Here is a 15,570-nt window from a genome sequence, read left to right on the forward strand (position 1 = left end):
TCAATAACTCTAAATAAGGTTCCGTAGCAGTCCAATATCTGCCATTTCAGGTTCAATGAGGAAGAATGAAGCACAAAACCTGCTATATCAGTTGGTATGACATCAGTTATCGTACTGACAGAGGTAGCAGGATCACTAGAGGTGGAGCTGAGTGATGTTGTACCAGTTAGGTGACCTTCTGCTGCCAAAGAAAATTAAATGAGTTTAAAGGATATGATTTATTTTAGTACATGCTGTAGGGGGAGGGGAGGGGTGGGGGAGAGAAGAGATAGTGGTCAAAAGATCTGATAATGAGGAAGCAAACAGAGCGTAGGAGTTAGCAGAGCAAGCAAACAAAATGCAATGTACCTATAATTGCAGTAGGTTTGAGACAATGAACCGCATCTCGCAGGTTCAATAATGCTGGATGTGGGTGAGCAAACATCAACTTCTGATCAGTCAGATTGGCACGTCCCTTAAAGACAAAAAAAATGAACACACTTAAACGTTATTGACAAAATTATTTAAAGCTTTCTTTCTCATTTCTAATTTTTAAAAAAATGTATTGTGAGATACTGTAATGTCTCAGGTAAGTCACCATATCATTCGCGTGTTCATCAACAAGTCTACTATATTAAAAGATAACTTGCTTTACATCTTTGCTTGTACTGAAGTAGATGTGTCAAACTCTGAAGTCAGTAGCATCATGGTAGGTCCCATTCACCCCAGCATCCAGTACCGCTCAAAGCATAAGAATGTGTAATTTGGGTGCATCAGTGTAGGCTTAATCCAAATTTCAGTTAGCGTTATAATGCCATTGGACTACTTGTCCCAACTTTTCTTTGAGAAGAGGAAACCTGCACAAGTGCACAGTTGACAAGGCAAAATCCACCACTAAACGAGTGGGCACAATCTCTCATGCAGTCCATTCATTGGTCCCAATCTTTTTCTAAACCTAACAGATAGGGAAATTCCCACTGGGAACTGCAATGCTGTCAAAAATGCGGCTGGGGCACAAAATAATTTACCGCACCAACAAGAAAAGAAAGGAAAGTAAACACACTCAGAAATGGCTGAAAGTGTCATTTTGGGGCCCTTTCCGTTTTACTGACTTTTTTAAGCTCGTCTGTGAACTTACTGCCAACAAACAATGCCCGTCACCCATTCCAACCGAGTACAATTTACAGCAAACAGTCTACAATCCAGAACAGAAGAAATTATGTGGCAGAGGGACACATCACCAATCACATGTTTAACTTTTGATACAGTTACCGACTACACTGTCAATCCTATCAACCGGAAAACATGCCATGCAATGTGGGTTTCCGATGGTAGCCCCAGCCATCTAGCTAGCACCTATAAATTGGGCTGAATTTATACCATAATCTCGTTTTAAAATTCAAACAGCTTAATCACTAAAAGCTCTGTGCGAAACTAAATCTGTCTGAAAAAACAAATAGATCTGAGACACAGGGCTGATAAATACTGGTGAATAAACAGGGAAAATGTAGCCCAACTTTAATCGCACACAATTGCAACCAGTAGCTGCTGACAACTGATCTGCCTTTGAATATGGTCCATAAGTTTGACATCAGGATTCAAAACCAGTAGGAAAGAGGATCACAAAATACGATGCACTTGGTTTCGCACTATCTTTTTGCAAAACAAAGTTCTGCTTTGGAGAGCCCTTATAACATCATTAAGGAATAATCTGAATCTACTTGACTGGAGAAGCACGTGATGTGGTGTGTTTGACTGCCCGATTTTGCCTTCCTTTGACTACACTTAAAATGGGTGGTCCATCTGACCATGTCAGTTTCCCAGAAAGCAGGTCAGGTTAAATTTACCCCCTTAATTTTCAATCTGATTCAACGCCATGTGGAATTCTATTCAAATTCCACCCTACAGAAGGTTCTTAAAATCTGTAAAACATTAATAATCAGTTGTTAGTGAATTTGAGAAACAAAATTGAGAGGAAGAACCAAATTGTGATAAATAAATGCTTTATAAACTTTACATTTACCTGTATTGTACAACTGCAGCTTGAGAAACTTTCTTGGTTCATTTCAAGGCATCTCCACAGAATCAGAGAATAATATAGCACAGAAAGATGTAATTAAACCCATTGTGAAAGCACAAGCTATTTGGTGGAGCTATCCAATTAGTCTCACTTGGAAGTGTTTTCTTTCAAGTATATATTCAATTCTCTTTTTGAAAGTTACTACTGAGCCTTCTTCACAACCCCTGCAGGCATTGCATTCCAGACCATAATTTGCTGCGTAAACTGTTTTTCTTTCATGTCTGGTCTGGCTGTTTTGCAAATCACCTTAATTCTGGGTCCTCTGGTTACTAATCTTTCTGCCACTGCAAACACTTTCTCCTTACTTAGTCCATCAGAACCCTTCATGATTTTTAACATCTATTTAAAGTCTTGCCTTTACCTTCTCTGCTCTAGGGAGAACAAACCCAGCTTTTCCTGTCTCTCTATGTAACGTATCCCTGGTCGAGCTCTGGTAAATCCCTTCTGCATCCTCTCTATGTTCTTGACATTTTTACAGCAGTGAGGTCCCCAGAACTGCACACATTACTCCACCTGAGGCCGAACTAGTGTTTTATAAAATTTTGCTACAGCAATGACTTGCCTTTATATCGTGCTTTAACATGGCACTTCCCAGGAGCAAATCAAACAAAACTTTGACACCGAACATCAAGATTTTTGGACTGATGATAAAAAGCATGGTGAAAGAGATTTTAAGGAGCTCGTAACGCAGGAAAGTGAGGTCGAGAGGCAGAGAGCTTTGGGAAAGGAATTTTAAACTTAGGGCTCTTGTCAGCTGAAGGCTGCCAATCATGAAGCAATTAAAATCATGATGCCAGAATTTAGGTTAACTTCTTTTTTGTATTCATATTTATAAAGTTAAGGATGCCGTGTACTTTCTTTAAGGAAGAAATAGCCTTCAAATTGTCTAGTCACTTTAAAGGTTTCTCTACACACCACAGGCTGGATTCTCTGTTTTTGGGACTATGTCCCCATGCAGTTGGGAAAACTGGTCTTTTACGCCAGGAAAACGGGCGTCAAAAGGCCACAGATTCACTGACTTGCAGGTGGCTAGTAGGCAGCTGTCGTAGAGCTCGCAGCTCTAGCTGTCGATACGCACTTCTGGGTCAGAGCCCACGCATGTGCACAGCGGCGGCCTCCAGTGGCTGTGCCGTGCTCCATGGCGGACTCAGCCCGCGGACCTGGACCCCCAAAATAGTGCCCCGTTGGGGCGGCATGTGGCGCAGTGGTTAGCACTGGGACTACAGTGCTGAGGACCCGAGTTTGAATCCCAGCCCTGGGTCACTGTCCCTGTGGAGTTTGCACATTCTCCCCGTGTCTGCGTGGGTTTCACCCCCACAACCCAAAGATGTGCAGTTAAGGTGGATTGGCCATGCTAAATTGCCCCTTAATTTGAAAAGAAATTAATTGGGTACTCCAAATTTATAAAAAGAGAAATAAAATAGTGCCCTGCATCAACCGCTCACCCGACCCGGACCGCCCACACAAGGTGCCCCCAGTCCCGAATGAAACCCCCTACATTGCCCTCCAATCAGCCCTCCCCCGACTGTGGCGGCTCCGGGTTGAGTCCGCAGCCGCCAAGCGAGGTTCCCAAATGGCAGGACCAGATTAGAACCACGCCGTTGGGAATTTGGCTGGTCGGAGACGAAGAATAGCGGGGCGGGCCTCAGATATGGCCTGAGGCGGTGGATACTCGTGGAATACGCCGCTTTTCGGGGGGCGGTGAATAGCGGAACCGGCGCCGATCCCGATTTCGGGCAGGAAAACAAATTCTCTGCCCCGCTGCCGAACACGATTTCAGCATCGGGGTGCGGAGAATCCAGCCCCACAGGTCTCAGTGACAACTTCTCTAACATTGTTCGATTTAGTTCATGTTGCCTCATCCTTCCTCCCAAAATGTATAAATTCATAATCTTTCGCATTAAAATCCATCTTCCATCTGCCCATTTCAGCAGTCTGTGTCATCCTAAAGTATGTTACTACCTTCATTATTAACGACATTTCCAAGTTTCAAACCAAGGCATTTCAAGAGCCATCGTGTCATATTGTACTCCCAGCAAAGAATGAATCTTAGAAAATCACAGAAATACAGCCTATTATTTTCCATTCATTAAAAAAAAAAATCAATGACAAGCAATGTCCCAAATTTACTGAAATGGACTCAAATCACCCCTTGACTATAAGGACTGCTGCTGATCAGGAAAGGATACTGGCCTTTTCATTAGCCAACAGATGGCACCATTTCCCAGTAAATATTCCGATTTGAAATAATGTGACAAGTCTTCAGTCTTAAGGAATAACTTTGGGTAGAATTATAGAATTTATAGTGCAGAAGGAGGCCTTTCAGCCCATTGAGTCTACATCAGCCCTTGAAAGAATACCCTACTTAAACCCACACCTGCACCCCATCCCTGTAATCAGTAACCCCAATGACCTTTGGATACTAAGGGGCAATTTAGCGAGGCCAATCCACCTAACCTGCATACCTTTGGACTGTGGGAGGAAACGGAGCACACAGAGGAAATCCACGCCGACACGGGGAGAAAGTGCAAACTACACATAGTCACCCGAGGCCTGAATTGAAACCAGGTCCCTAAAGCTGTGAGGCAGCAATTCTAACCAGTGTGCCACCGTGCCGCCCCAATAAATTGTATCACCAGCCTTGGTTGGATTCGAACCCAGGTCCCCAGATCATTACCCTGCGCCTCTGGATTACTAGTCCAGCGACAATACAACTATGCCACTGCCTCCCATCTCCTTTCACAAAATAGTACTTCATTTTCTCATATGGCAAAGTTAAATCTGAACCAGTGTGTCTGCACACAGAACTTTTAAAGTTTTGATAAAACGTGCCTTGCAGATGAACCAACATTGAAAACCAGTACTTTTCAATGTATTTTTCATTCTTTTGTGAGACCCAGGTGCCTCTGGTAAGGTCGGCATTTGCTGCCTAAACCTAATTTTCCTTGAACTTAGTGACAAACCATGCCATTTCAAGAGTGCAGTTAAACGTCAACCACATTGTTGTATGGTCTGAAGTCAAATGGAGACCAAACCAGCAAATAATGGCTGATTTTCTCCCCTCACATCCCCCCCCCCCCCACCCCCCCACTCACCCAAGGGACATTGTCCAACCAGATGATTTCATGATCATCATTATTGAGAGTAAATTTTCTATTCCAGATTGTAATTTCCTTGACAGATGACCTAATTTATATTACAAGAACACTTGTAGCTAAATCTACAAACAATTTATTAACATTAACTAAAACAGAATAACAGCATGATCATGCACAGGCAACCTCTTTCCCAGCTCCCTAGTCAAAGGTCACCTAACACTAACATTAACATTCACTTATATCAGGGGTGGGCAAACTTTTCCGTGCAAGGGCCGCATTCAGAAATTCACAATTCACAAAGGGCCGCATAGTATATTAAGTAAAATAATTACGTCACCCGGTTATGATTCTGGGCGCCTCATATAGAACATAGAACAGTACAGCACAGAACAGGCCCTTCGGCCCTCGATGTTGTGCCAAGCAATGATCACCCTACTCAAGTCAACGTATCCACCCTATACCAGTAAGTAACCCAACAGCCCCCCCCCCACCCATTAACCTTTAAAAAAAATTAAAAAAAAAAAAAAAAATGTTTTAAAAAAATTTTTATTTTTTTTATTTTTTTAATGACTTGGTGGGCCGCAGAAATACCTTTGGCGGGCCGCATGCGGCCCGCGGGCCGTAGTTTGCCCACCCCTGACTTATATATTAATGTAACTCCTGGTGGTGAGTTGGTAAATTACAATCCAACCATGATATCACCACACAGCTTAATGATTAAATTTAAATTTCGCCAGCTGCCTTGATGAACTTTGGGCCTCTGGATTTCAAGTGCCGTTGCATTACCACAATGCCAGCCTGTTTTAAGCAGGATCTTCAAGATAATAGTGTACCATAACCAGGGCCTTTGGGGAAGGACAGCAAACGTTGACCTTACCAGCACTTGCTCACATCCCATCAAAAGAATTAAAAAGTGTTAACCTCGAATTCTTTAGAATTAATCATGTTTTGATAATATTTCCATTAATGAAATCTCACTGTTTGGGCTGATAATATGCAGAAATTCTGAACTTGACAGAATAAAGTCAGGTAGCATTCTTCAACTAATTTAATTTTTAGCACAGTACATCCCATCTCTCGGCAGTGACTCAGGGATAGGCCCTGGTACATTAGCCACTGCACTTCTTCAGGCAAGAGCCCAAGCTGTGAATGCTGACAAATTATGTTTGTTTGGCAATATCTAGACCAGCTCACCTTCCAACAATTTTTTTATAAATAATTTTTATTAAAGTTTTTACAAAATACAAAATATAAACATCATAACTCTATTAACGTACACCCGCGGTAACACCCCGTAACACGCGGTAACAGTGCCCCCCAGCTGCAAGAGCAACTTCAAACAAAACAAAAAAACCAAAAAAAACCAAAACAGAAACCAAAAGACAGAGAAAAGAGAAAAAGAAAAAAGAAAACAAGGGAGAGAGATAGCACCCTCCACAAACCCATGTGTACAGTTCTCCCTCCCCCCCGTACTTCCCCCCCCCCCCCCCCCCGGGTTGCTGCTGCTGCCGGCCTATTTCCCTACCGTTCCGCCAGGAAGTCCAGAAAGGGCTGCCACCGCCTGAAAAACCCTTGTACTGATCCCCTCAGGGAAAATTTCACCCTCTCCAATTTAATGAACCCTGCCATATCCGAGATCCAGGCCTCCACGCTTGGGGGCCTCGCATCCTTCCACTGGAGCAAGATTCTCCGCCGGGCTACTAGGGACGCAAAGGCCAGGACCCTGGCCTCTATCGCCTCCTGCACTCCCGGCTCCACTGCCACCACAAAAATTGCGAGTCCCCAGCCTGGCTCGACCCTGGATCCCACCACCCTCGACACCGTCTTTGCTACCCCCTTCCAAAACTCCCCCAACGCTGGGCACACCCAAAACATATGGGCGTGGTTCACTGGGCTCCCCGAGCACCTAGCACACCTGTCCTCGCCCCCGGAAAACCTACTCATCCTTGTCCCAGTCATGTGGGCCATATGCAGCACCTTGAACTGTATGAGGCTAAGCCTCGCACAGGAAGAGGAGGAATTCACTCTCTCCAGGGCATCCGCCCACGTCCCCTCCTCAATCTCCACACCCAGCTCCTCTTCCCATTTACCCTTCAGCTCCTCCACTGAGGCCTCGTCTACCTCCTGCATCACCCGGTATATGTCCGAGATCCTCCCTCCTCCGACCCACACCCCCGAGAGCACCCTATCCCGCACCCCCCCGTGGAGGCAGCAAGGGGAACCCCTCTACCTGCTGCCTGGCAAACGCCCTCACCTGGATGTACCTAAACATGTTCCCCGGGGGGGAGCCCAAACTTCCCCTCTAACTCCCCCAAGCTCGCGAACCTCTCCTCCACAAACAGGTCCCTCAACCTCCTAACCCCTGCCCTGTGCCAGCCCCGGAATCCGCCATCCATGCTCCCTGGGACGAACCGACGGTTCCCCCGTATCGGGGCCTCCATCGAGCCCCCCATTTCTCCTCTGTGCCGTCTCCATTGCCCCCAAATTTTGAGGGTAGCCACCACCACCGGGCTCGTGGTATACCTCGTTGGAGGGAGCGGCAACGGCGCCGTTACGAGCGCTTCCAGGCTCGTGCCCACACAAGATGCCGCCTCCATCCTCTTCCACGCTGCCCCCTCCTCGCCCATTACCCACATACGCACCATCGCTGCGTTGGCCGCCCAGTAGTACCCACAGAGGTTGGGCAACGCCAGCCCCCCCCCTATCCCTGCCTCGTTCCAGGAACACTCTTCGAACCCTTGGAGTCCCATGCGCCCACACAAATCCCGTGATACTGCTGTTGACCCTCCTGAAAAAGGCCTTTGGGATAAAGATGGGGAGGCACTGGAACAAGAACAAAAACCTCGGGAGCACCGTCATCTTGACGGACTGCACCCTCCCCGCCAGTGACAGCGGTAACATATCCCACCTCTTAAACTCCTCCTCCATCTGCTCCACCAACCTTGTGAGGTTGAGCTTGTGCAGGGCCCCCCAACTCCCAGCCAGCTGGACCCCTAGGTACCTGAAGCTCTTCCCTGCCTGCTTCAGTGGGAGCCTACCAATCCCCTCCTCTTGATCCCCCGGATGCACCACAAACACCTCGCTCTTGCCCAGGTTCAGCTTATACCCCGAGAAACCCCCGAATTCCCCAAGGATCCTCATCACCTCCAGCATCCCCCCCCACCGGGTCCGCCACATACAGCAGCAGGTCGTCTGCGTACAGTGACACTCGATGCTCCTCCCCCCCCCCCCCCCCCCCCCCCCCCCCCCGCACCATGCCCCTCCAGTTCCCTGACTCCCTCAATGCCATGGCCAGGGGCTCAATTGCCAACGCAAAGAGCAAGGGGGACAGGGGGCACCCCTGTCTCGTCCCCCGATGCAGCCGAAAGTACTCCGACCTCCTCCTATTCATGGCTACACTTGCCATCGGGGCCTCGTAGAGCAGTCTCACCCACCGAATAAACCCCTCCCCAAACCCAAACCTCTCCAACACCTCCCACAAGTACTCCCACTCCACCCTATCGAAGGCCTTCTCCGCGTCCAACGCCACAACTATCTCCGCCTCCCCCTCCACCGCCGGCATCATAATGACATTGAGGAGTCTTCGCACATGTGTGTTCAGCTGCCTTCCATTCACAAACCCCGTCTGGTCCTCATGTATGACCCCCGGCACACAATCCTCTATTCTAGTGGCCAGGATCTTTGCCAGCAGCTTAGCATCGGCGTTCAGCAACGAAATCGGCCTATACGATCCACACTGCAGGGGGTCCTTGTCCCGCTTCAGGATCAGGGAAATCAGCGCCCGCGACATAGTTGGGGGCAAAGCCCCCCCCTCCCATGCCTCGTTAAAGGTCTGGACAAACAGGGGGCCCAACAGGTCCAAATACTTTTTATAGAATTCCGCCGGAAACCCATCCGGCCCCGGCGCCTTCCCCGACTGCATGCTCCCTATCCCTTTGACAACCTCCTCCAACTCGATCGGCGCCCCTAGTCCCTCCACCCGCTCCTCTTCCACCCTCGGGAAACGCAACCTGTCCAGGAAGCGCCCCATTCCACCCTCCTCCACCGGGGGCTCAGACCGGTACAGTTCCCCATAAAAGTCCCTGAAGACCCCATTGACATCTACCCCCTTCCGCACCACCTTCCCGGCGCTATCCCTCACTCCCCCAATCTCCCTGGCCGCGTCTCGCTTCCGGAGCTGGTGCGCCAGCATCCTGCTCGCCTTCTCCCCGTATTCATACACCGCCGCCTGTGCTTTCCTCCACTGGGCTTCCGCCTTTCTGGTCGTCAGTAGGTCAAATCTGGCCTGAAGGCTACGCCTCTCCCTCAGCAATCCCTCCTCTGGGGCCTCCGCATATCTCCTATCCATCTCCCCTATCAGTCTCTCCCTCTCCCTCTGCTCCCCCCTCTCCCTGTGGGTTCGGATGGAGATCAATTCCCCCCTCATCACCGCCTTCAATGCCTCCCAGACCGTCCCCACCCCAACCTCCCCGTTATCATTGGCCTCGAGGTATCTCTCAATACACCCCCGGACCCTCCCGGCCACCTCCTCCTCTGCCAGCAGCCCCACCTCCATGCGCCAGAGCGGACGTTGGTCCCTCTCTTCCCCCAGCCCGAGGTCCATCCAGTGCGGGGCATGATCCGAAATGGCAATGGCGGAGTATTCCACTTCCTCCACCCTCGATACCAGCCCCCTGCTCAGGACAAAAAAGTCAATCCTCGAGTAGGCCTTATGTACATGGGAGAAAAACGAGTATTCCCTGGCCCTTGGCCTCACAAACCTCCAAGGGTCCACCCAATCTGGTCCATAAATCCCCTCAGCACCTTAGCCGCCGCCGACCTCCTACCCGTCCGGGACTTGGATCGATCCAATGGGGGATCCAGTACTGTGTTAAAGTCTCCCCCCATGATCAGGCCCCCCATCTCCAGGTCCGGGATGCGGCCCAGCATACGCCGCATGAACCCCACATCGTCCCAATTTGGGGCATAAACATTCACCAACACTACCCGCTCCCCCTGCAGCTTGCCACTCACCATCACGTACCTCCCGCCACTGTCAGCCACCACCTTCAACGCCTCAAACGACACCTTCTTCCCCACCAGGATCGCCATCCCCTTACTCTTCTCGTCCAGCCCTGAGTGGAATACCTGGCCCACCCACCCCTTTCTCAGCCAAATCTGGTCCAGCACTCTCAGGTGTGTCTCCTGGAGCATGGCCACATCCGCCTTCAGTCTCTTTAGGTGCGCAACTACTCGGGCCCTTTTGATCGGCCCATTCAGCCCCCTCACGTTCCAGGTTATCAGCCGGATCCGAGGGCTCCCTGCCCCCTTCCCCTGCCGATTAGCCATACCCCATCCCTTGCCCACCCCCGGCCAGCGTCCCACGCTCTGCCAGTTTCCCACGGCGGCACCTCCCCCCCTCCAGCACCCCCTGCGTCCTCCAGCTCCTTCCTGACCGTTTCAGCAGCAACCCGGTAACCCCCCCCCCCCCCCCAGGCTAGGACCCCTCCTAGCCGCGCCCCCCCTCTACAGCATTCCCGTGAGCCAGCTATCTTCTGCTGACCCCGGCGGCTCCCGCCCTACTTTCGGCTCCTCCCAATGTGGGACTGCCCCTCCTCCATAGTGCCCATCAACCAGTCCACCCTCCCCCGCTCCTGCACGGGAAAAGAAAACCCCGCCCCCTCCCTCTCCCAGCGCGGGGACCCCGCAGAAAGCCCGCGCTTTCGCCCTGCCGGGCCCCGCCTCCTCCAGGGCCACTCCCATTGTCAGTCCCCCCCACCAGCTCCCCAAACACCCCGTTTACCCCTCAGTCCAAACCCGTCCACCCAACTCCTGCTAGAAAACCCATAAAGAAAACACCCATACGGCATCACCCCACCCACCCTACGGCTACCCCACATCATACCCTAAACCCCGCAAATACACATACAGTATAAATAAATACAGTATTCTACAGCATCCCCCATCCGGGGGACCCTCAGTTTGTGTCCAGTTTCTCGGCTTGCACGAAGGCCCACGCCTCCTCCGGGGACTCAAAATAGTGGTGCCGATCCTTGTAGGTGACCCACAGACTGCAGCATTCCAAACTTCACCTTCCGTCTGTGGAGCACCGCCTTCGTCCGGTTAAACCCGGCCCTCCGCCTCGCCACCTCCGCACTCCAGTCCTGGAAGATCCGCACCTCAGTGTTCTCCCATTTGCTGCTCCGCTCCTTCTTGGCCCACCGGAGCACACACTCATGATCCACGAACCGGTGGAACCTCACCAACACCACCCGCGGCAGCTCGTTCGGCTTGGGCCTCCTAGCCAGAATTCTGTGGGCCTCCTCCAACTCCAGGGGCTCCTGGAAGGACCCAGCCCCCACCAGCGTGTTCAGCATCATCACCACATAGGCCGCTAGGTCCAACCCCTCCAGCCCCTCCATGAGGCCCAGGATCCGTAAATTCTTCCTCCTCGACCTGTTGTCCAACTCGTCGAACCGCTCCTGCCATCTTTTATGGAGCGCCTCGTGCACCTCCACCTTCCCCACCACGGCTACGACCTCATCCTCCCTTTCGGCGGCCTGCTACTGCAGCTCCCGGATCACAGCCCCCTGGGCCGTCTGGGTCTCCATCAGTTCCCTGTTGGTTACCTTGATGGACTCCAGCAGCTCCACTTTCAGATCCTGGACCCACTTCTTCAGTTCTTCAAAACTTTCGCCGGCCGCCATTTTGTCCTTCGGGTCCCGATTTTTTTCAAGAGTTTTTCCTCACGATTCTCTCCCTGCTCCGCTCCTGGTCTGCACCATGGGACGTCTGGGGCGACTCCTGGCCTCTTCCCCCGTTGGGGTTTGCCTCTCCAGCTCCTATGGGGGCCTTTAAAAAAGCCCCGAAGTCCGTTTTTTCCGGGAGCCTCCGAACGTGCGGCTCAGCTGGTCATTGCCGCTACCGGAAGTGGCCACCTTCCAACAATGTGAACAAGTGGATGTTTCTCCTCTCCCACCAAGAGACAACATGGTCAAGTGCTGTTTTGTCAGAACTTCCCCAACTGATACTGGCCAACACAGCATGCACAATTATTAAAACTAAGAATGTGTGTGATCTGAACATTAGTGTTACATGTGATTCATTTTCCAATGTGCTACCAGTGGAACCCAACCACAAGTGTTTAGAGTATTAGTAATCTAATTGTTCAGTAGGTGTGATTTATGAAAGGACTAAAGATTGGGCATCTGGAAAGAGGAATCTTAGAGTATAATGTGTTCTGTCTATTTGTTTATAAAATGACCCATTGTATCTTTCTGGCAGGGATTAAGACCTATTACAAAGTGAAAGGCTGAGAAAGACAAAATAGGCTGATCATGAGATTTTTAAAAAAGTAACAGACTATGACACTGGAAATCTGAAATCATAAATGAAAATATTGGAAGCACTCAGCAGGTCTGGCAGTATCTGTGAAAAGAGAGACAGAGTTAACATTTCAGGTCAATAACCTGATGAAATCGATCCATGAGCCAGGGTTTAGAGAACTCCAAAGTGTATCACGGAGTTCAACTGACCCACAACTTTTAATAGATTGTTGTATGGAGAGTACACGGCCCACTCTACAGTGTGGCACAGCAGAAATGGAAAAGTATTTTTTAAAGCAAAACAATGTTTATTCTATTAACTCAAGTTAACCGTTTTAAAACAAACAGTGAACATCTTAGCAACCATCAATTCAAATACAACCCCCAAAGAATACAACGCTAAGTAATCCTTTAAGCTTTCCTTTTAACATCCAGAAGACTTTTTAAAAAACCCTTAAAACAGAAGCACATCAGGTTAAAGTCACGACTGAGAGCAGTTATTAGTTTTAAATCAACAAAGGATCAATTTACAGTCTTTAGATTACAGAGAGAGAGACTCATACACCTTCTGGCTGTGACTGCAGTGATCCAGCTCTGAAAGCAAAACTAAAACACACCCTGCAGCAAACAGCCTAAAACGAAAATGTAAAAATATGACAGACAGCCCAGCTCCACCCACACTCTGGCATCACTGATAAACACACATTTCTTAAAGGTACATTTCTTAAACACCCATTTCTTAAAGGTATGCTCACATGACACCTCCCCCCAAGAAACAAAATAAACCATCGACTTCAAGATGGTTTCATTTTTCAACTTTTCACTATCCTTTAGGAAATGCACACAGTAACTATACCTTTCCGTTAAAAAAAAAATACACGCAGACAGGTATAATAATATAGTCTATTTTTTTTCGTTCTTCTTCCTCCAACTGAAACTCCTTCCGTTCATCACATTCGTGACAAAGCATTGGCTATCATGATTTCTCATCCTGCCACATGTACTATTTTAAAATGAAATGGCTGTAACAATAAACCCCAGCGAAACAGCCTTGCATTGTTATTCCGGAATCGCTCCAAAATCGTCAATGGATTAGTATATATAATGGTGTCAGACGGATTGCTGCTCAGGGCAGCACAGTAGCATTGTGGATAGCATAATTGCTTCACAGCTCCAGGGTCCTAGGTCCGTTGCCGGCTTGAGTCACTGTCTGTGCGGAGTCTGCACATCCTCCCCGTGTGTGCGTGGGTTTCCTCCGGGTGTTCCGGTTTCCTCCCACAGTCCAAAGATGTGCAGGTTAGGTGCATTGGCCATGATAAATTTCCCTTAGTGTCCAAAATTGCCCTTAGTATTAGGTGGGGTTACTGGGTTATGGGGATAGGGTGGAGGTGTTGACCTTGGGTGGGGTGCTCTTTCCAAGAGCCGGTGCAGACTCGATGGGCCGAATGGCCTCCTTCTGCACTGTAAATTCTATGATCTAAATGTGAAAATGTTGCAAAGCTAGCACCAAACTCAACGTGTCCTTCTCAATCGTTGACTACTTTTTCTGGTGAGAATTAAATTTCTTTGAAAAATAACCAATAGGCCACTCTAGCCCTTCGTCGTCTTGTAGAAGCACCGCACCTACACCCACATCACTCGCATCAAACGCCACTTTGAATGGTTTTGTATCATTTGGGATGGCTAACACAGGAGTAGTGGTTAACACAGCCTTCAGGCCAACAAATGCCTGTTGACACTCCGCTGTCCACTGGAATTTGTTACGCTTCTTGAGCAGTCCATCAGTGGAGCGACCACACTGCTGAAATTCGGGACAAATTTTTGGTAAAATCCAATCGTACCAAGAAATCGCATTATTTCCCGTTTTTTGTAAACACTCATTTCTTAAAGGTACTCTCACATGACAGTCTCCACTAATGCTGCCAGCTGCTGAATGTTTCCAGTATTTTCGGTTTTCATTTTTGGTCATTAGAAAGGTCAAAAAAAGTAATTTAGCAAATACATTTCTGCCTTGCTCGACAATACTATTTAATGGATGGATCCAAGTTAAACCCAAGGAACATATCCAAACTTGGGCTGTTCTGTAGTTGCAAAATGTCACGTTCTCCAACTTTCATATAGCTTATAACTGATGGCTGTGGAGGTTGGATAAGTGAAATGAAACAGGACAGTTCTGTAGCTCTTGTACTATATAATCAACTTAATAATTCAAAGTCAGTTTCAATTGAAACAATTCTGAATTGAGCAACTTTGAATTATCAGTAATCAACTACAAAGTTATTTCATGCAAACTGTGCAGCTCAACTGCATGCAGAGTGGAGTCTGTTGTTCAATTTAATTCCAGCATAGTATACAACATGACCATTTTCTGTTCCCTATTGCACTGCTTTTGTTTCATCTGACCATGTTCAAACACAGTAATATGAAGTCGTTGACGAGAGGAGCAAAAGGAATTAGGTTATGAATGCAGAGCATAATGTTTAAAAACTATGAGAACTGTTTTACAAATAGGACCTATAGGCAGGTATATAATGATTCTACATATTGTGAAATGCAATATTCCTCGGGCACTACTTAAGCATGGAACACACTAGGTGTCAACTTTTCTAATTTCTTTATATTTAAGTAAGAAATTCCTTGGCGATTGCTTCAAATGCTGTCAATTTTAAATTGATGTCCTGGCCCATATTTAACCCTCAACTAGAACAGATTATCATATTCCTATCAATGAGATGTTCTGTCCACAATTGGTTACCGAGTTCTCTACATTACAACGGTGATTACACTTCAAAAGCAATCTATAGGGTCTAACACTTTGGAAAATCTTGAGGTCATGTGAAAATCTTGAGGTCAAGTCTGCCTCACCTGTTCTACAGCAGCTGGAGAGAACCACACACTGAATCTATACAAAATTACCATCAACAATGATGCATTGGGACTTCCAGTGACAGTGAAGTGTTGAGCAGTCACACATCAGGTGGCTCTCCACCAGAAAACAATCACATAGGCACTTTTAGTCGAACGTAGCCTGGGAAATCGGACTTATTCCCCCACAAATAAGAAAGGGAGAGAATAGATACAACATGCCAGCAAATGGGAGCTCGAGCGG

General features: G+C 48.3%; 1 protein-coding gene across 1 annotated transcript in view; it reads right to left on the reverse strand.

Moving 5' to 3' along the window:
- Positions 1-15,570, reverse strand: part of me1 (malic enzyme 1, NADP(+)-dependent, cytosolic) — a 795,738-nt gene that overhangs the window by 124,049 nt on the left and 656,119 nt on the right. The window contains 1 exon segment of the mRNA XM_038799481.1: positions 349-454. Within this exon segment, the coding sequence (XP_038655409.1) occupies positions 349-454 (106 nt within the window).

The sequence above is a fragment of the Scyliorhinus canicula genome, chromosome 6, assembly GCF_902713615.1.
Source record: "Scyliorhinus canicula chromosome 6, sScyCan1.1, whole genome shotgun sequence".
Classification (NCBI taxonomy): Eukaryota; Metazoa; Chordata; class Chondrichthyes; order Carcharhiniformes; family Scyliorhinidae; genus Scyliorhinus; species Scyliorhinus canicula.